The sequence below is a fragment of the Brachypodium distachyon genome, chromosome 2, assembly GCF_000005505.3.
Source record: "Brachypodium distachyon strain Bd21 chromosome 2, Brachypodium_distachyon_v3.0, whole genome shotgun sequence".
NCBI classification, from domain to species: domain Eukaryota; kingdom Viridiplantae; phylum Streptophyta; class Magnoliopsida; order Poales; family Poaceae; genus Brachypodium; species Brachypodium distachyon.
In genome coordinates this window covers 20,027,399-20,048,586 of record NC_016132.3, presented here as the reverse complement: position 1 = coordinate 20,048,586, position 21,188 = coordinate 20,027,399, and the positions used below count along the sequence as shown (strand labels likewise).

General features: G+C 44.8%; 2 protein-coding genes across 2 annotated transcripts; both read right to left on the bottom strand.

Annotated features, from left to right (window-relative positions):
* Positions 1-893: 893 nt before the first annotated feature.
* On the bottom strand, positions 894-5,590 carry LOC100827471 (probable methyltransferase PMT23). The gene is made up of 8 exons (XM_014899456.2): positions 4,775-5,590; positions 4,098-4,247; positions 3,520-3,790; positions 3,279-3,389; positions 2,664-2,835; positions 2,206-2,457; positions 1,625-1,819; positions 894-1,548 (listed from the first exon to the last, which is right to left on the bottom strand). Exons 1-8 carry the CDS (start codon positions 5,435-5,437, stop codon positions 1,341-1,343), a joined length of 2,022 nt encoding a protein of 673 aa, XP_014754942.1. The 5' UTR covers positions 5,438-5,590; the 3' UTR covers positions 894-1,340.
* Positions 5,591-6,558: 968 nt separating this feature from the next.
* On the bottom strand, positions 6,559-10,889 carry LOC100827157 (ribonuclease P protein subunit p29). Its single transcript, XM_003568210.4, has 9 exons — positions 10,478-10,889; positions 9,496-9,722; positions 9,367-9,411; positions 9,159-9,232; positions 8,796-9,055; positions 8,548-8,616; positions 7,728-7,786; positions 7,531-7,632; positions 6,559-7,051 (listed from the first exon to the last, which is right to left on the bottom strand). Exons 2-9 carry the CDS (start codon positions 9,704-9,706, stop codon positions 6,915-6,917), a joined length of 957 nt encoding a protein of 318 aa, XP_003568258.1. The 5' UTR covers positions 9,707-9,722; positions 10,478-10,889; the 3' UTR covers positions 6,559-6,914.
* Positions 10,890-21,188: the final 10,299 nt, after the last annotated feature.

Here is a 21,188-nt window from a genome sequence, read left to right as displayed (position 1 = left end):
CAAATTGGATGTAATAGATCGTACGTGAAGTAATTCCGCAAATTTATTTTGGATCTAAACCGTTTAAACATTTTCTTCATTAGCTCTTGTACTAAATCAATGACAAGTAATATCCGAAAATTACTTCGGGTTTGTACTTGCAAACAGTACGTACACGCAATGACACTGGGACAGGCAGTCAACAGATGGTCTATGTGGCTTTGACCAAGTCCCCACTCACACTCAGCAAACGAGGATAGATGGATGGAAATTCTGGAGAGCAATGTAAACTACTCGTACTTGAGAGGTGGATGTTTTAGTTTTAGAGGTGGATTTTTCTTTTTTTGAGAGGTGGATGTTTTAAACCACTGAACTAAGAAATTACAATTTCACTATGCCATGTGTCAAGTGGTAGAGGAGGTATAATTAACAGACTGCTACTCCTTTTCTCCCGTGATGGTTGCTGTTAGCTAGTCTTGACCTGCAGCTCATGCTTGATTGACTGGAGCAGAGCAGAAACCAAGACAGAAATTACCACATTTTGGATGGTTATAATATGGTATGTTGTGTAGATATGTACACCTACATATTGTTCATTTGCAAAACGATGGAGGGAGGGAGGGAGAGAGAGAGAGAGAGAGAGAGAGAGAGATTTAGATTTAGAAATGCACGAATGGAGCAAAGCTACTGAAAGATTTAGAAATTCCCAAGCTACTATGGAAACTGGTTGTGTAGGGATGGAGCAAAGCTACTAATGGAAACTGATTCCATGAAGTTTGTGTCTTTGTGGAAATGTAAGAATCATAGAGCGAGTATCCTTTCAGTTATAAATCAAATCTGAGAGCTGGTAAAAGGATGCAAATACTTTGATGTCATTCATATATTAAAAGAAAACCAATTAGGATAGCTCATAGTTTAGCCAAAATTGCTTCTGGTGCCGGAAAGCATCCTTGCTTGTATTGAACATGATATAATGTTACTAAAATTTATGGAAGCTCTTGGTGATTCTAAAAAGAAAAGATGGAGGAAGACATGAAGGGGCTCATATTTCTACAAGATTCAAAATCTTTATTGTTCAGTGTACAGACTAATCAAGAACAAGTATACAAAAGATAATCCCATGTCCACCGTGTATGCACTATTAGCACTAGCCTACAGATATAACAACCCTATATTTTCCTCTGACAAAAAGAATCGGCTCAGCATACCTGCAGAAGTATGTACTTGTGCCACCAAAACTTCAAAGCTGTCTGGAGCTGACCAAATTATACTCTTCTGTATAAAAGAATCGTTTCAATTAGAATTCAAAGAATCGACAGAATATTTGTGTAATGGTGAGTCCCTTAGAAGTTTGATCCATATCATCCTGATCTGGACACTTTACTGCCGGGGCGCCAGAAACTCTTTGTAGCGACAAGATATTGATGTTTCACGATGACAGTTTCATAGTGCAGAGAGCGAAGAACTGGGCCCATCTTTTTTATCATGTCCATGGTGTCCTTCAACACAAACCATCTACCAGGCCTTAATATCCTGTCAACTTCAGCTGCCACTTCAATGATGTCACACCTAAAGGGAAGACACAGATATCAACCTATGCTCTGACAGAAGGGAGCACGAGTATAAAATTATTCAGGTTGTTTACCTATTTGTAAGACTTCCAAGGAGATAACTCATGTGGAGAAGATCATAGGTCCTTGGATATGTGTTGAAAGATTCACACCAATCATGATATACCCCAATCAAACCTCGGCTGAAAATAACTGGCAAGGTATCTGACTGGCCAATAGGTATAACATTCATAACCCATAAAGGTTGATCCACGATTGCTGCTGCAAATCTGGTTCAACAAAACTAGCCTGATTAAAATCCCCGCCATGAAATAATCTTAGGTTCATTTGACAGCAACTGCATGCTATGCAGATCTACATCTAATTTTAAAATTATATATATCAATAAGTAAGTTTCTGATTTCCATCATCCCCCAAAGAAGAAACTCTGACTCGGAACTCCAAAATAATTAGTATTAGTATCCCATGAAGAGAAACATTTAGGGCATTGCTAAAAGAGAATGACTGAGTTCAATCTACATTTGTACTGATACACATTTGACTGGCAAAAACCAGGTCCCTTCAAGTAGAAGCACTAAAATGATGCTGATTAATACTGTGATACCATATGGAATGAATTTCATAAATCTAATCAGGAGAAAGTAGTTTCTCTTACCCTCCATAACCAGCACTCATGTCCATTACATTACGGATACTTGACCAATTAACTGGAAAGTCATTAAAATATACTTCTGAAATGACTTGTTTCCAGTACTTGGTATCAGCATCAAATTTCTCTGTAGTAGCAGAATCATCAGGTACACTTGCATATCTGGTAAGTCGTCCAGGCCACGAAAATGACGAGTTCTTTGTTTCATCTGAACTTGAGACAGCAGGTGGCAGAATGCAACTATCAAGAAGGGCATACCTGCAAAAGCAAAGATAAGACCAATCAGAAACTATAGAACACTTAATGAACTGTGATGTCTACAACATCTGCAATCAAGACAGGTTCCAGATGGTATCAGCCATGCAACTGCTGTCTACCAATTAGGGAATAAGTTATACTCAGAAGATCACTAACTAGCAATCTGAACAGTTTGACAAACAAATGAAGGATGAGATATAACTTACCAAGGAAAACGTGATCCATCTTTCTTGGAGCACAGAGGGGGTTCATTGGTTTTCCTCTCGAGGTAACAAGAACTTGAGGTTGCTTTTTGATATATAACAACACCAATTCCATTACTATCTTCCGATTTTACTACTGTTCTCCAACAGATTGATTTGGTCAGAGTAACCATTGCTGCCAATGTAGAGTGTATAATTAGCAGTTAGCAACAACAACAAAAAATCCCCACACAAATGACAGCATTCACTTGCAACTAAAGTTGAAGGGGCAATGCTGTCGACATCTTTTAGAAGCTTGAGTCAAATACTGAAATATAGTGTTTGTTGCTTGGCAGTGACACCATTTTGTTTGTTCTACCTACCAAGCATGTTTTCATAATTTCATTAGAAGCAAACTGGATATAATTTTTCTACAGAATTGACCTAAACTAAAGTAGCTGCTGCACTTATCTATAATATCCAACTTTACATTAGTCGTTCATAGATAGATCTGTGCTTTTCAGCAAACCCGAGTTACCCATATCTGCTCTGTTCCTTTGAAACCAGCAATTTCTCCATCTTGATACTATTACTAAGGATGAAAATTGAGGCTATGATATGTAATAAATGTCTACAAACCATTCCAGTCATCTTGATCTCTTTTTTCTTTACGATAGACAGGGGTTGCAGACCAAATGAAATATCCTCCAGGCCTCAACACTCTGTTAAGCTCCAATAGTGGTTTTCCACCTGCACATCCCCGGTAATAAATAAAAATTTCAAAAGAATGTATGATACATTTCTCTAAGAAAAAGAGAGGACGCAGATACAATGGCAGATTCTTATGTATGCCGTGAACATGAAGAAATGGAACACTTGCCATTTGCATACCAATGGACCCTGCACCTTGCACAGTGGACCACATCAAATGCATTATCAGGGAATGGAAGCTTTTGTGTTCCTATCACTGCTAGAAATGCTGGAATTCCACGCTCTAACGCAAACTGTATCTGAGCTTCATGCTCATCTTTCGGGGCAAATGACATGGTTATGACATTCCTGTCAAGCAGGTATCCACCAAAGCTGGCAACGCCACATCCAACATCCAGGACAGTTCTTGTGTGTGTTCCCCATTGAATGGCCGGCATTGTCTATAAACATTTTTTCACAAGAAAGTTACAATGTGACCTCAGGGTAAAACAAGAAGCTACAAGAAAGAAACTAATGCTCATTTGTGGCTTCATGTGTTTTAGCTACGCAAGCACAGTGCACAACCTTTATGTTCACCCTCAAGTCTCATCATTACAAAATCGAATACTGAACACTCACAACAATACATAAGAAGCATTTGAATTCACAAGTACGCACAACTCACTTGGGCATTAAACTAGTTAAGGACTTCTTTTTTCCAAAGCTAACCTGGTCAAACATATATGAAGGTGATTGAGTAATACTTACCTGCTCTATAAACTGAATGTATCTTGTCACACCATCTTTGAATTGAGTTCCACCTCCTGGGAAAACAAGATAATCACCTGACTTTGTAACCCAGTTCTGATCCTTCTTATACTCCACCAACTTCGGGTGAGGAACATTGTTGTACCAAATCTGAAATTCGGAAGGAGATTAAAATCATTAGTCATCAGGGCTTTTAGTTAGTAAAGGTAAAAAAAATTAAGTTATACTCCCTCCGATCCATAAGTTTCAGAGATTTAGTAGTACAAATTTGTACTAAATCCCCGACACTTATGTATCGGAGGGAGTACAAGATTTACTAGCTGCCTTGAAAGTTGAAACCTCGTAAGAGCATTGGTCGAAAGGCTCCTTGTACAGAAGGAGAATTATTGGCAAGGTTCCTAATGCTATTAGACATTCCAGACTATCTATATATATCTCCTGATACAACTTCCAATCCTGTTTCACTAAATGAGCTTCCCTAAACAAACGATGTTCCTAGTTTTGCAGTGTTTATAGAATGTTAAATTGGAAACTAGACCATGGTGCAACCAAACAACCTTCCTGATGAGCACCCAGTCAGTCACATAAACCAAAACGAGAAAGGCAAAGCAACTAGCATCAACAACCAGAGCCACTTCCGTCCCTTACCGACGAAGGCAAGCGCGCAAGGTCCTCACCATGTCACGGCTGCGCGGCCACGGCACGGGCAACCGGTACCCCGCAGGCGTACGCACCAGGCACCTGGGCCGCGGCGCCACGGGGCAGTGGCGCTCCCGGTGCTCCATGTGCCGCCTCGAGCGCAGCGCCTTGATGGCCCTGATGTTGTCGAGGCACGGGATGTAGTCCGCCGGCGACACACCCCTCATGACCTTGCACGTTTCCCACCTCACGTCCGCCACCGCCAGGTCGTCCCCGCCGCCATCTCCTCCAGCCGCATCGACGCCTCTGTCAGCCTTCGCATCCGCATCGGCTGCCGCCGCGTCGCTGCTGTCGACAGGCCGCGGCGACGCTTCGCTTTTACTTGCTCCTCCTGTAACGGCGTCGGTGGGTTCTGGCCGCGACGCGTCGGCCTTCTCTGCTGCTTCTGCAACGGCGGAGGCTGGGGGGTTTGGTTGCGAGTCAGACGAGGAAGGAATTGGGGCTGCTCTCTGCTGTTGGTGAGGAGGAAGGGGACCGAGGAGGGAGGGGGTGGGGGTGGAGAGGCGGTCGGGGAGAAACGGGAGGGACTGGCTGGAGGAGTCGAGGAAGAGGAAGAAGAGGACGAGGAGCGCGGAGACGAGGAGGAAGAGGGAGAGCGAGAGGAGGAAGGGCCGCCTCTTGCGGTCGGAGGGGACGGCCATCGCCGACGATGGCTCGCTGCTGCCTCCGGTGCGGCGTGTGGCTCCGTTGGGGAGGGAAGAGGAAGATGGTGGGTTGGGTGGGTGTGCAGGGAAGGAGGGAGCGAAGTGGAGCGTCGCGGCCACGGCAGCTCTGCCGATGGCGGGCGGGGAGGTGGCGGAAGGCGGAGGTCGTTTTCGATGGTTGCCACTTGCCAGGTTGGAGCTTGGAAACCAGATTTTGGTTATGTTTGATTTTATTTTTTATTTTATTTTTCAGTTCTCTGCAGCTGCTGAATCCGCGATCTCCAAACTTCAAACAGCTGATTACTCGGGATCCCAGTATACAACCTCTTTGATCACGCGCCGACACCCACGAGACACCTCACCGATTGGAGGAAACGCATCTGGTATTCTGGTGCACCTACTACGTGCACTCCCTCCCGATCCCAGCATTCCGATCCCATTCTGGCAGTCAGACTTCAACTCCGGCGATTTTGCACTTGCCATCAGACAGACCACCGCCCACCGGACAGGCAGTGCGCCTGTCCTCCGGTTCCCAACCGAGCTGGACGAGTTTCCGTGGCCCAAGCAGCGTCGCCGTCCGGGTCGACAGAGGCTTTATCCCGCACCGGTGAGACCTGGCCTGCGTCGCACTTGTTTTATTTTAAACTTTAACTTTAACCGTCAGTTAAATTATCAGTGAATGTATATAGTTTTCATGCCAAGTAACCACATATTATTGGTATGGTCAAATAAAAATTTCAAAACACATGCACCATGTGTGCACAGAGGAGTACTTCCTCCGTTCCGGTATATGAGCCCCACGCATCCTTTAAGTTAAAGATCTAACTAATATAACATGAGTTTTATATCATAAAAATTATACAATTAGAAATTTCAAATGTTTTATTTTCTGATGGTATAATTTTTGTGATATACTCATGTTACAAGTTACATTAGTTAGATTTTCAACCTAGAAATGCGTTGGGGCTTCTTATACTAACTGAGGTACTACTCGGTAACTATTATTTCACGCAAAAGCTACATATTGTGGTTTCCTCAATGCTGCAATAAGTATTACTGAGGTACTACTCTGTAACTATATTTCACGCAAAAGCTACAAAAAATTTTTTGGGAAGATGTTACTGAATTTGTCTTGAATTTAGGAGGGAGTGCCATCAATTGGAAGCGGCAAGATGAGCGACAGTAGTGAGTTTCCCGCAGCCGCAACAGATACAAATTAGCCACCAGTCACGCCCTTTGAATTACACAAATTGGACTGGTCACGGATGCTTCGGTTCCACAGGGATGCAACCCGCCCGAGAAGCTCGTTCAAACATTATAGAAACTCTCAGTGTTGAGTTGAAGCAAGAAGAATTGAGTGACCACGAAGGGATATATTGCAATTAAGCCTATGTGACAGGAACTGAGCAATGCAAACTGTACAGATTCCTTTTGGGCAAAATTGTTAGAACAGCAGTCCAATAGACTGGAAGCTCTATCTGATCAGTGACTGTGCACGCTGCTGGCGCTGGTTCTCCTTCAACCTCTCCTTTGGTGAGAGTTTGTCGCCCATCAGTGTAACCTTCCAACAATCAGCTTGGAGGACGAAAACTGACCCGGCTTTTGGTACAACTGCAGGTTTCAAATATATATTGTTCTATGAGCAAGAAGCTGAAGAACCCTTGTTCCAATCCTGAATTATTGTTGAAATATTACATGTATCTAGACGTTTTTTAAGAATAGATACATCCATATTTGGACAAATTTGAGTCAAGAATTTAGGATCAGAGGGAGTACTAATCATGAAAATTTAAAGCGTGGACCACAGAAAAACATATGTATATTGGTACTGTTTGAACATCAGGGAGCACCTTTCTGTTGTAATTTCATGGTATTTCTTTGCCAATTCAATGAGAATCAAATGGACAAAAGCAGAATCAACAGTAATAGAAGTATTGAATTAGCGGAAGAAACAAAAGGCTGCCATAAATTGTAATAACCATATCTTTCAGAAGAGAAAGGATTGCAACTGCCATGATCTCAAGCAAAATAAACAATGACTTTTACTAGTCTGTTCAAAATATCACATTAGGAAGTGGAATACTCAGTACCTCGGAAGTGGTTATCCTCTGATATAATTCCAAAAGTTTCTGCAGTGTCCCGAATCATGATGCCACTTACACCTTGATATAAGGCAGCTTTGCACTGTGCCACTGCAAATAACAAAAAAAATCCATATAAACCATGACGAAATCAACAGAAACAGTCAAACAATCCAGTATGCAGCTAATTCAAGTATATGAATCACCTATTAGAAGGGCCCCATGAAGATCTGATGAAAGGAGGGATTCAGCCAATTGCTTTTTCCTATGGAGAAAACAGGAGACATCAGTACCTCACATATACTCCCTCCGTCCCATATTAAGTGACTCAAAATTGCCTAAATATGGATGTATCTATACCTAAAAAGCGTCTAGATACATGTAATATTTCGGCACTTAATATGGGACGGAGGGAGTAGCATATAAAATGGATAATAAAAGGGTTAGACCCAGTTTTAAAAAAGGTTAAACTGATCTGTCATTTCTAGTTTAAATACGAATAGTTTTACTTATGTGGATATTTAGCTCATTCTTGCATTTCTTGGTTTTAGTTGCTCAACTCTTCGAATTTGTTAATACGAGAATTCCTTATAATGACAGTTGGCTCTATATTTGAAACAATAAAACCATATGATTTAGTCCCTACAGGATAAGTTTCTGCACGGATAGCAGTTAGGGTTGGCCGATTTTATTAACAGCATAAAGCTAGCGTGTGTGTTATAGTGATTACATGTTAAAACTAACTGTACATTCAGAATGCATATAACCAAAGTAGTTCAAAAGCAGAATTCAACCTATTAGCTGCAGGATTCTATTAAAGAAAACACCAACTATGGAAGGTCTGAAAACAGAAATTTAAGACTAAGAGACCAGTAGCTGCAGAATATTCAGAGACCAAGTGCATTTCTCTTGCTTAAGTTTAGGATTAAAATATCATGCACCTTTTATCTTTCCCCACAATAAGAGCACAATTATGAAAAAGAGGCCTCAAAGCAACAGACGGAAAAGATAGTGTGAGATCCATACGGGGTACTTTTGGTAAGCTCTCGCATATACTCTTTCCACATTTCATGCATTGGCTTATAGAGGTCAAACCTGCAAGAACAAGAATCACTAGTAAACACTGCATAACTCTTATGACCAGGAATATGAGATGTGGGAATTTTAGCAAGAATACAATTGTGTCCATTCTTGTCGTAAAAGATCATGATAGAGGAAGAAAAGTCAAATCTACACAATAACCATATAAATCAAACTCTTTCCATGAGACTTGCCTGTGGAATGTATCATGTAAATGAAATGACCCACATTTCTTATGCTGCTTCAGTGACATGTGTCGTTTTGATCTCTTTGAATGAATCAACAAAGATCGTGATTGTGCATCCACTAGCCTAGGACCCCTCTGGACATAGTTATCCAAAAGAATCCCTTTTTCCAGCTTTAACTTTTTTGCTCCTTTGGTAATTTTCCCAGCCCCGCCTTTCTGAATTATATCATAAAGAACATTCTGAACTACATCTGTGCTATTGAGATCCTACAACAAAGTTCACCGCACAAAAAAATTAGACATTGTTTCATCAATTTTCGCATATAAAATTAAATTTGAAATCCACAAGCCATATCAGGGGAATGTTTACCAAAATGTCATCTTGCGACAAATTGCCATGAAGAGCAAATGAAAGTTCAGAGTATATAGGATTGGTTTCTTCACCTACAAGGTTAAAAAATTAGGCAGGTCTTTATGTCCCCTGTAGTCCTCTTCAAAGATGTTTATAGACCCATTTAGTATTTACTAGAGACAGAGACAGAGGCAGAGAAAAAGGAGAGCGCGCGTGTGGGGTTTACCTGAAGAAGCGGAAGGTTTTTGTTTATGACTGGAAGTTGCTTGAGCTGAGAAGCAGACGTAGTATGAGAAAAAACGGCGAGACATATAAAAATCGCATCTGAATGGAGAATCATGGACAGAATTTAAACCTTTAAGCATAGGGAGCTGGGCAGAAGTTCGACATGGAGTGGATTCAGGAGTTTTGAGTTTCCTCTGTGGATCAAACTTGGGCTTGGGGGTACTATCTTTGTTCTTCTGAAGTTTAAGCTGTTCACCTTGTAGTTGCTTAGCTTTAACTGCCGCATACCGTTGTTGAATGGCTTCTAAGGTCTGTCTCTTCTGATCAGAAATAGTTGACATTGAGCCTAAGCTAGATCTGAGATTAAAGAAAGCTTGAAGGTATGAGTGTGATACAACTACATATCTTTGCTCTTATAAAAATACTCCATGGTGGTGTCGGTCTGTCACCTCCGGACTGCAACACGTGTTTGTTTTGCGGCACTTGTTGATTTGGCACATTGAGATGACATGGAATTGTTTGGCGGAGCAATAACCCTAGATGATGCATGCAATACAATTTCTAAGGGAAGCTGCTACCATAGGAAGCTCTGAGAAACTATCCAATCTATTCTTTTCATCTTCTAGAATTGCATCTTATTGTCTGATTTGAGTAGGAAATGTCTGTCATACCCCTGGACTTCAATTGTTTCAAGTTTAATTCATGTTATCATTAATTTTCACCGTTTAACCATGGAACTGACCAAGATGAATTTTGAGCAGAATAAAGTGATAAATTGCAATAAAAATATTATCTCAGTGCTTACTCAGTACAAGTCTAACAAAACAGTTGTCTATCATTACGTGCATTCCTTCTGTTCATGCATATGCATATAGCACACAAATAAGTTCATTGCATTCCTTTTGTTTATGCATATAGCACGCACGCACTGTACCCATGCAATTCTGAAAATTGCATACTTCACTAGAAATTGATATTCACTGTGTAACATACACCCATCAACTAAATCCAGATGGAAAAATTCGATGCTCTTCCTTCATGCATATATCACAGAAATACACACTTCATGCATTCTGAAATTCCACCGAAAAAAATACACACCCATTCCTCACCTGCTAGAAGTTGGAGAAAGCTGCCCGTGGCAGATGACGGCGTGCAATTCCTGCTGCAGTGGGAAAGGGAGGCGGCGATGCCCGTGGGAAAGGGAGGCGGCGATGCCCGTGGGAAAGGGAGGCGGAGGAGGCGAATATGAGCTCGGGGATGGCGGTGGTCGTGGGGAAAGGAGACGGCGAACTGGTCCGGCGACGGGAGGACCCAGTCTTTTGGAGGCCCAGCCAGTCTTCCCTTCACTGGAGGGGCGGCGGATGTGTGGTCGGCAGGGGCGAAGAAGGTGGGGATGAAACTGGCGTAGGTAGAGGTGGGAACGGCGGCGCCAGGGGGTAAGGTGGCTGGAGGAGGTTGAGGCGGGGAGCGGAGGAGGCGGCGGCGGGTGGGGAGGCTCGGGATAGAAACGCAGGCGGTCGGGGACAACAGCAGAAAGTGGACGTTTCGAGCTGGGCCACGCCGTCTAAATTTTGGGTCCAGCCCATCTTCATAAGATGGGCCGTACAGCAGAAAGTTTGGGTCCAGCCCATCTTCATAAAATGGGCCGTACAAAAACTATGTCTAAATTTTCCTCAGGTGGCTTTTTTGACTAGTAAGCCGGTCCAGAAGCTGAAGCAAGGAGGCCAAATTTCTCAACAGATGGCTTGCTCCGTTCCATTCGCTAAAAAAAAAACTTGCACCGTTCCAACTATTCTCAAAACAAAAAAATGTAAATTATATAACTTTTTTGATAATTCAATTTTTTATAGTTTGACTAAACTTATATAAAATAAAATATCAACATCTATGGTTTCACATAAAAATCATTGGATTCATTGTGAAATATTGTTTTCATAGTATATTAGTTTGATATTGTATATGTTGATATTTTTCGCTATATGTTTAGTATAAATTTAGTAAGTTTGACAACTAACAAAAGTTATACGCTCTACATTTTAGAATAAAGGAAGTAATATACAACACAAAATAGCAACCAAATAAATGAAGAAACCGTACCCGAGCTTGTAAGAGGGGTCTTACCAATTGAAAATGCACGTGTAAGGTGGGCCTTTAAGGCCTTATTTGACATTAGTGTTTTTTTAGTGTTTTTAGAGTACAATTCACTCCAAATTGATAAACAATAGAAACTTCAGATGGTTGTTTGGTAGGCTGAGATTAGATTGGGGTGGAAGGGGTTTTTTGGTGAACACCCAATCACCTCAAATACCAACACACTTGTGACTAAAAAATACACCATTGTCAAACAAGACCTAAGGGGTGAACAATTTGCGCTGAACTGGGCTAATGCAGTGCATCGACCGGGTGGAAAAATAAGAATAAGAAATATACAAAATGGAAGGATTGCACCGTCATTGGAGAGGGAAGGTCGATCTTTCCGGCTCCCCTGTTTAAAGCAACGGCCGTCAAGGGTTGTCAAAACGTGTCGTCGACCAGGAGCCAAGAGGGGTGGGCCGGCGGGCGAGCAAGGGTTTTATGTCCTAACAATTTTGTTTTCATAATACACTTAATAGCATTTCACAGTAAAAAAATATTTGTACTAGTGATTCCTAACTCCGCCCCTGAAAAACGGTGATAAGAAGACCACAGTGACACTAAACCGTTTGATAGGGATGCGTTGGGATAAATTCTTTATCTAAATTGTGACCCTTTGAAAACATTGTCTTGGACGAGGTACTTAGGGCCTCTTTGACTCAAAGGATTTTTATAGGATTTTTGGAGGATTTGAATCCTTGGGTTTTTTATATAAGTTGTTTGATTTGTATGATTAAATCCTCTGTAAAAATTTTCCAAGGATTCCATTGCACTATATTTCATAGTTGATTCTCCATCCGCTCCAATCTCTTTTCAAGATCTTTGTTTTTCCATGTTCAATCAAACCAAGTTTGGTCGAACCTCGATACTGTGGAATTCAAATAGACATGACATTGAAATCTTGTGACTTTCCTATTCGTATGTTTTTCGAAGCCCTAAATTTCCTAAATGTGATTAAACTATGGTATCAGCGTCCGATGCTAACTTGGTCAACTCAGATTAAGTAAGCCTGTAACGCATCAATACTTCTCAAAACTTGTACAACTCGTGAGTTTGTTTGGAGAATAGAACTAGTAGAATTTACTGTTGAACATACTCAAGTCAGACGTGCTACCAATTTTGCATCTCGATCGAACGAAGGCACCGAGCAAATCCAATATTTATCTTAGCTGACGACCCTTCGATCAATCCATCGTTTTGCTTATGCAAATGACGACATTCTTGTCGAGTTCCATGGCGTCGCAGAGATGACTTCTCAAACAAACAAAAAACTTCAACTCTTTCTTCTGAATTTCTATTCTTCAATTGTACTAGTACTGCGTGCTGGAAAAAAAAATTATACGGGACTCAAGGGTGAACATGAGAAAACGGAGATGAGAATGTGAAACACGGACCGACAAACTCATCATGTCATGCTCTGCCCTCGCTAAAGCGGAGGCGGTACCACCGTGGTATCTACCCCCATCATTTTAGCCACATGTTTCATTCAACACACCAAATTAGTATAGTTTGTCTTATATTAGAAAGAGATGAGTAGCAGAGAAAAGTACTAGTTGTGTCGGGCACATTCTTGGATGTGATCTCCGGATGACTTTTTATTTTCTTTGCTTTTCTCTCTCTTTTATGTTTTTCTCTTCTTTTCGTCAGGCACACATTTTTTCTTTTTCACTCACATTTTCTCTCCTGCTTTTTCCTCTAATATATTATGTTTTTTTTGTACATGAAATTTTAGAGCGCCACTTACCTTTCGTACTAAGTTTACTCATTGGTACATATTACAGTGCGTCAGGTACATGCACACCACATGATGATACATAAGCAAACTTGTTTAGTAAAAGAATCTGCGAGGTGCATTGTGGTGTATGATAATAAAAATCATCCACTGTTATTTTAAATTTAGACAGTACAGGATATTTTAAATGTACACGAAGGCACATAAAATTGAGTACACCGTGATCATGGCAACGAAAATTAGTACATCATCTTAACATTTATGTTGTACATCATAGTACATAGCAAATACATCAGGGTATATGTCAAGTACTCACTCCGCCTCATAATTCTTGTCAAAGTATTACATTATCTAGACGTTTTTTTAGGAATAGACACATCTATTTTTGAGTAAATTTGAGACAAAAATTATGAGATGGAGGGAGTACGTTAGAATAGAGGACAATATATTGTCAATTTTATGTACCTCATCAATTTAAGTACTCTATCAATACTCATCTACACTACAAGTACAATCAAAAGTACGAAGTACCTTCTCAACCTTAGTATCTCATTAATTTTTATTACCTTGTCAATATACATGTGATGTTACAATTAACAAGTACATCGTCAATTATAAATACATCACAAAATATGGTAAGTGCATCCTCAGCTACAAGCCAGTGACACATTAGGTAGGCATGAACATAAGAAATACGCCTTAGAAATCAAAACAAGACAAAATACCTCATCAATCATAGTACATTATGGATCTATACCAATATATTAAATTGGAGTTGGTGGTGATGGTACGGACGTCGCGATACGTCACTTCATTAAAATTACGCTCAATATGCCACCGCACATTCTCGGTTCCGAAAAACATTCGTCTAACCCCCGAACCCTAGCCGATGCGGGCTTCCTCAAACCCTATCTCTCTCGCTCATGTCCCCTCTTCTTGTCCTGCCCGTCCACCCAACCACGCAACCGGCCCAGTATCTCATGTGCTCCTTCATCTCTCCCCTCAAGCTCCTTTCTCCCTCCCGATCTCCTCTGTCCAGCCGCCTCCCTCCCCCCCCCCCTCTCTCTCTCTCCTGCCTTCATTACTCGTCGTGCCCTCTTCTCCTCTCCCTCACTGCTGCAATCCGCCAGCGCCGTCGCCAAGCTCCAGTCACCGTCGCAGCCCGGCACCCTCGCGTGTTGCTCTCGCCGTTAACCTCTCCGGCGCTGCCTCCCCTTGCTCCCGCGCCTTCAATCGCCCCTCTGCCTCGCTCCCCCGCCTATGCTCACGTGTGTCGCTGCCCTCCAGCGCCGCAGCCTCGACCCCGCAGCAACCCCGAGCCCCCTTTAGGCCCACCAACCCCATCTCCCCTTGGCCCATCTCCACCTTCCGGCCCAAGCAGCAGCCCCGCAAGCCCTAACCCAAGCCAGCAGAGCCGCCATCCAGCCCATTTGTTAAATAAATGTCCCAAGCTTGTTGGTTGCCCTTGTTTCTGTTAAATGCGGTAAGAATGTTTCTATTTCTATTCATATCATACTAGACAATTAATGTGCTATGAGAGATGATGGAATCCAGAATCAAGATCAACACAAAGTAGAGTGGAGCAATGGTAAGTTGATGAAGCCAAAGGCAGAATTGAGAGCAACAGGTGGTATGGGAGAAAACGAGAAAGAGAAGGCAGAGAAGAGGGTGCCTCTGTCTTGCCTTCTCGTGGAAATGGAGCAGCAATGTAAAAGATGCCACTATTTGAAAATTAACCTATAACATGTTTTTTTAAGTCTCTTCCGTAGCAAAGCGCGAGCTTTTTACTTAGTCTAAGATTAAACAAAACTTTTCTTGAAAGTACCCCATCATACCTCGTCAATCCTCGAATCAGCAATCGATGATCTAAAATTAAAAAAGAATACAAGAGGAGGATGCACCCGCGACCTTCCTCAAGGGCGCCGAGTGATGCCTGACGCAGAGCAAGCGGATCTCACGCGAAGCAGGCCGGCGGCGGCCAGATCATGGCATAGAGAGCAAGCAGATCCGGGGTGGAGGAAGCCGGCCGCGGGCAGACCATGCAGGAAACAGTAAAATATCTCTTCAAGAGGACACGTGAAGTCAGCTGCGGATATCCGAACAAACGCAACGGCAAACCTTCGAATTAAGGGAACTAAAGCAAGCGGCGAGTGGAGAGGATAAGAGTACTGACGCATGGGGGAGGGTTGGTGAGGGCGTGAGGCACTGCGGATGGCAGTTGGTCCCTGACCGCGTGCGGCTGTAGCTCCTCCTGCTTCGGCGGCGGCGCGGCCATCGATCCGCCTCCTCCTCCTCCTGTTTCAGTCTTTCGAGCCAGGTGTGACACTGGGGAGTGGGCGAGGCAGATGCGTGGTGGCCTCCTGGAAGCATGGCTTGCTCTCAACGGCGGGGCGCCTGGTGCTCCTGCGTTCCGTGCTTTCGGCCATGCCTATTTACACCATGACCACGCTTCAACTCCCGGCATGGTTCATTAAGGATTGCGATCGTCTCGGCCATGGCTGGATGTGGGCAGCAAACGACTCTGCCACTGGAGGCCAATGCAAGGTGCCCTGGCGCGCGGTTTGCCAGCCGCAACGCCTCGGCGGTCTTGGGGTGCCCAACCTGGCTTTGCTCAGCCGCGCCTTGCGCCTCTGTTGGCTGTGGCACGAGCGGGTGGCCACCGACAAGCCCTGGCTTGGTCTCCCGGTGCCTTGCTCGGACATGGATCGTGAGCTCTTTGCGGTGGCCACACGAGTGACCCTCGGCAACGGCAAAACCGCCTCCTTCTGGCACGATAGCTGGCTTGGTGTCGCGCCGAGGCTGGCTATGCCTTTGCTCTTCAGGCTCTCCTCCAGGAAGAACCGGTCAGTTGCCGATGCCATCCTTGGCGGCAGGTGGGTCTTTGACCTACAGAGCAGAATCTCTGCCGAGGAATTGGGCAAATTCGTGGAGCTGTGGGCGCGTGTCAACGAGATTACGCTGACGGGGGAGCGCGACCTCTTCACCTGGCGTTTATCCCCTTCCGGCCAATACTCCTCCAGCTCCGCGTACCGGATTCAATTTCTCGACGCCGTGTCCACGCGGTTTGTGGCCGACATCTAGCAGGTCAAGGCCAGGTCCAAGAGCAAGTTCTTCCTCTAGCTTCTCGCGATGGACCGGCTGCTCACGGCGGATGTGCTTTTGAGGCGTGGGTGGCCGAACTGCTATTTTTGTCAGCTTTGCCGACGAAGCCTTGAGACAAGCTCCCACCTGTGCTTCGAGTGCCCTTGGCCGAACACGATCTGGGACCTGGTCGGGGTGCGTTTCCGGCTGCCAAGCCTCTGCCACGAAAATTGGCCGTCGCGTCGCACCCTGTTCGAGTGGTTCAAGGGACTATCCAGGTGTCGGGCCACCGATCGCTCTGAGGCCAGGACGATCGCCCTGACCACTCTGTGGGAGATCTGGCTGGAGCGAAACCGCCGGATTTTCCAAGGTGTCGAGCTCTCGCCCGGCCAGCTCGTCTCCCGTATCCAGGAAACGGTGGGACTCTGGAATCTAGCCTTTGGAAGTTCCCGGATGTTGCGAGAGTAGGCGTGCCCTCCTCCGGCCTGCCCGGCCTTTTTCTTTTTCTTCTTTTTCCTTCTTCTGCCTTCTTCATTTTGTATTTGCTCCCCTCGAGCGCATGTACTGCATTTTTTTTTTCTCCTTCTATGAATGAAAACAGCAGCCCCACCTGCTGGGCTTTCAAAAAAACTCCCTCCAATCTTAAATCGTTGTCAAAATATTACATGTATGTATCTAGACGCTTTTTAAAAATAAATACATACATATTTGGATAAATTTGAGTCAAGAATTTAGGATCAGTCTAATCAAATGTCGGAGGGATTAAGAAAAAGGTGGAGAACGCATAATTGGTGAAGAAGATGGGTGTATATCACGTTGGTGTTACCGAGAGGTTTGAACTGCCCTCGCAGTGTCAAGTGTCGACACCCTACGTCTCAAGACCCGAGTCTCAACAATGTAATTTTATTCTGACCTGAGATCAGATCTCGGGACGGCGAAGGCGTGTCCATCGGCGTCATATGTCACTGGAGGCAGAGTGCTATTGGTTGTGGCAAGAGGGGAGTTTGACCTGACGTGTAGAAAGAGGCTCAAGTTGAACTATTGTCAATTGGATTAACTCGGAGTACTAGAATAAGATAGTCAGACAATAGTAATTTGCAAGATGACACGATGGATGTGCGACACGCAAACAAGTGAAATAAGAACTCTGCGAATGGCTACCACGTCCAGTCCTCAAGGGGTACGTGGGGCTAATTCTCCACCAACTGTTTCAGCTGATCTCTGACTCGGAGCCATCTACCTCTGATACAGGAGGTTTCGAATGCCCGATTTTCACGGTAGAACAAAAGGTTATTAGGAACTGTTGGGAACGACTGCCTTTCTGTCCTAGAAAATCTCCAGAAAACCCGCCTCTAGCAGCCGCCTACCTCCAACTCCAACACTCGGCACTGGCAACGCAACAGAGACAGTGAGAGGGGAGCCAGCCGCAGGCCAGCGGCACCCAAGACACCATCGCTCAAAGAGCCTTCGAGAACAGAGAAACACAACAATGACCCAGATAAGCTTCACGATAAGGCCATCTAAACAGCGTCGAAAGGGCGTCAATCCTCTCACGCTTGTAGGGACACAAGGAACGTACTAGTACAGTGGTTTGCCGGGAAGCAAAAGTGGATAGAGATAGCCATTAGTGACGTGTATAAAGATATTTCTTTTCTGTGTTTGGTTGTCTAACATGGATGAGCGAGGTTGTTGTTTGGTTTCTAATTAACCTGGATGAGCCGGGTTGTGGTAACATTTGTGTGCCAAAATGAGATTACCTCCTCAATATAATGATAATGGATAAAATTCTCCAAGATTTAATACAACATTGATATGCGTATATGACCAGCAACATAACCATTATTACCAACATAAACAAAAGAGAAGAGAAGGGGGAGGGGTCAGTAACGAAACAGAGAAAGATAGAGACAGAGAAAGATAGAGACAGAGACAGGGAGAGACGGAGAACGATAGAGAAAGGAAGTGGAGGAGGCACGCGCGGTCGGTGCAGGACCAGCTGCTCGACGATGGGGTGCACCGAGGAAACGCCTCTCACGGGTCTACAGCCACCGCCCCCCCCCCCCCCCCACCCAACTCTGTTGGTCGCCTCGTGCGGGAGGGAGCAGTGCCGACGGTGGGATGGAGCGGCGCCCGGGCGGCAGAGAAGAGTGTCACCGTGCAGGGGTCCTGTTACTATGACTAATCCAGCAAAGGACTCAGGTGTGAGTGGGCCGTAGGTGCTGTGCACCGTGGAGGCTGGGCTTGGCCCATGTAAGGCTGTGAGTGAGTCTCTTGTTAAGTAGGAAGGAGTTAGAGACAGAGAGGGTATCGAGTTGTAACAAACTATATTCCCTAATTCAATCTAGCCTCCCTCTGCTCTCCCCTCTTGTTCGTTCCCCTTTCTTCCTCCTCACGCTGATCCACCTGTGGTGATCCATCTCGGACATCACATCTGGTATCAGAGCCCTGAGATTTTTCCTCACTTCCGCTCAGCCTTGATCGTAATATCCAACGAGAGGTTGGCGGCGGACTCATTCTGCAGCCATAATACCGATCTGAGGTTGGTCGGCGAGTTGAAGTCGTTACCACGGCACCGGCAAAACCATCCCTCGCTGTGCGCCAAGTGGTTGAGGCCATGAAAGGCATGGAGGAACGAATCCTGACGGCGCTAACTACCAAGTTCGCGGCGCAGACCAAGGATATGGAGGACCGTTTTGCTGCCATCTCCACCAGCTCTCGGAGCAGGCCATGCACCTCGCCCTTGTGCAGACGAAGGTGGATCTTTCCTTGGATTCACTTGGGATGGTCCAACAGGAGCAGGCAGCGGCAGCGGCGACCTCCAACGTCACCGCGAACGGCATCCGTGGCAAGGCCCCACCGCCCGTCGTCATTCCCAACCCGTGTACGGAACTGGGTTTGGCGGGATTCAGCCAGGGCCGGCCTCCCCCACCCCCACCACCTCCTCCGCCACGAATTACTGGTCCACCCCCTTCACGCTCGCCGGCATCTCCTAATCTTGGTGTGGCTTCATCGTCCGCCGGACCGCAGGTTCAATTTCCCTCCCCCACTCCCATCTCGCTTGATGTGTGCGACCGAGGATTTGGTCAGTCAGATTCGGGTCATCGTCGTGGTTGGACTCCGAAGATGGATTTTCCTCGGTTTGATGGGACCGATGCTAGCATCTGGATTGATCAGTGTCATATGTTTTTCACCATGTATCAAATTCCACCTGGGTTTCGAGTTGCTGCTGCTACCATGTACTTGCGCGATAGTGCTGCACACTGGTACCAGGCTTACAAACGTACTAAGGGTTGGCATGATTGGGACGAGTTCCGCGCTGCCGTGTTACAGGAATTTGAGAATAATACCCAACGTGATAAGATTCGTGAGTTGCTGTTGGTTCGCCAGACTGGCTCTATGACTGAGTATCGTCGCCAATTCGATCTGTTGGTGTATCAAATTCGTTTGTGTGATGAGTCAATAGGGGGATTGATGCTGGTTTCACAGTTTATTCTGGGCTTGAAAGATGAGGTAAAATCTGCTGTTGAGGTGCAGTTGCCATCGACTGTGGCTGATGCTGCGTTGTATGGCACAGTACAAGAAGGGGTTCTCTCTCGGCAGTCTGTGCTTCAGGCTGCTCGTGCTCCACGAGTTGAGGGCTATGGCCGTGTGACTCATGGTCCCAAAATGGATAAAGGGGAAATGTGGAAGGCTAAGCAGCTGAAAGACTATCGTCAAGCACATGGGTTGTGCTATAAGTGTGGGGAGAAGTTTGCCCCTGGCCACCAATGTGTCATTGCAGTACCTCCTCAGCTCAAAGCTCTACAAGCGGCAAAAATATTGTCTAATGATGTGCTCGATGCTATCACTCAAGGAGAGGAGATTGATGATGTACAAGAGATGCATATCTCCCTCAATGCACTCTCTGGAGCAGATCATCCTGACACCATTCGGTTACGTGCATTAGTGGGCAACAAAGTGATGATTCTCCTGATAGACTCTGGCAGTTCGCATAGCTTTATTGATTCTCAGTTGGTCCAAGTTCTTAACTGTCCTACTGAAGCAGTGTCCCCTCAGTCAGTTAGGGTGGCCAATGGTGCTCTCTTACAGTGTTATCGCCAAGTCACTGGTCTGACTTGGTGGGTTCAGAACCAAACTTTTCAGTATGACTTTCGTGTGTTGCAATTGGGCGGATATGACGCTATTCTTGGCATGGATTGGTTAAAACAGTGGGGGGCCATGACATGTCACTGGGATCAAAAATGGATAGAATTTTCCTATCACAGCAGAAGGGTCAAACTTCAAGGGATTTCTGCTCCTGACATTCCTGATACTCTACAGGAAATCTCTGTTCAGCAGGTGGTCAAATGGTCCAAAGGACATGACATTTGGGCTGCAGTTGTGGTGGAACAAGTTGATGCACAGGCTGCTCCTCAAGTACCTGCACCCATTCAGGCTCTTTTGACCAAGTATATGAATGTGTTTCAAGATCCTAAAACCCTGCCCCCTAGCAGACAGTTTGATCACTCCATTCATTTGCTCCCTGGATCCATTCCTGTCAATTCTAGACCTTACAAGTATGCACCATTTGCTCCCTGGCACCATTATACCTAGCATGAGCCCTTTTGCTTCTCCAATGCTTTTGGTCAGGAAAAAGGATGGAACATGGCGTTTCTGTATTGATTACAGGCGACTTAATACAATTACTATCAAAAGCAAGTTCCCTGTGCCGATTGTGGATGAAGTCCTTGATGAGCTAGCCGGCACAACTTATTTCTCTAAGCTTGATCTCAAGTCAGGATATCATCAAATCAGGATGAACCCAGCAGATGAGGATAAAACAGCTTTTAAAACTCACCATGGTCAATACCAGTTCAAGGTGATGCCATTTGGTC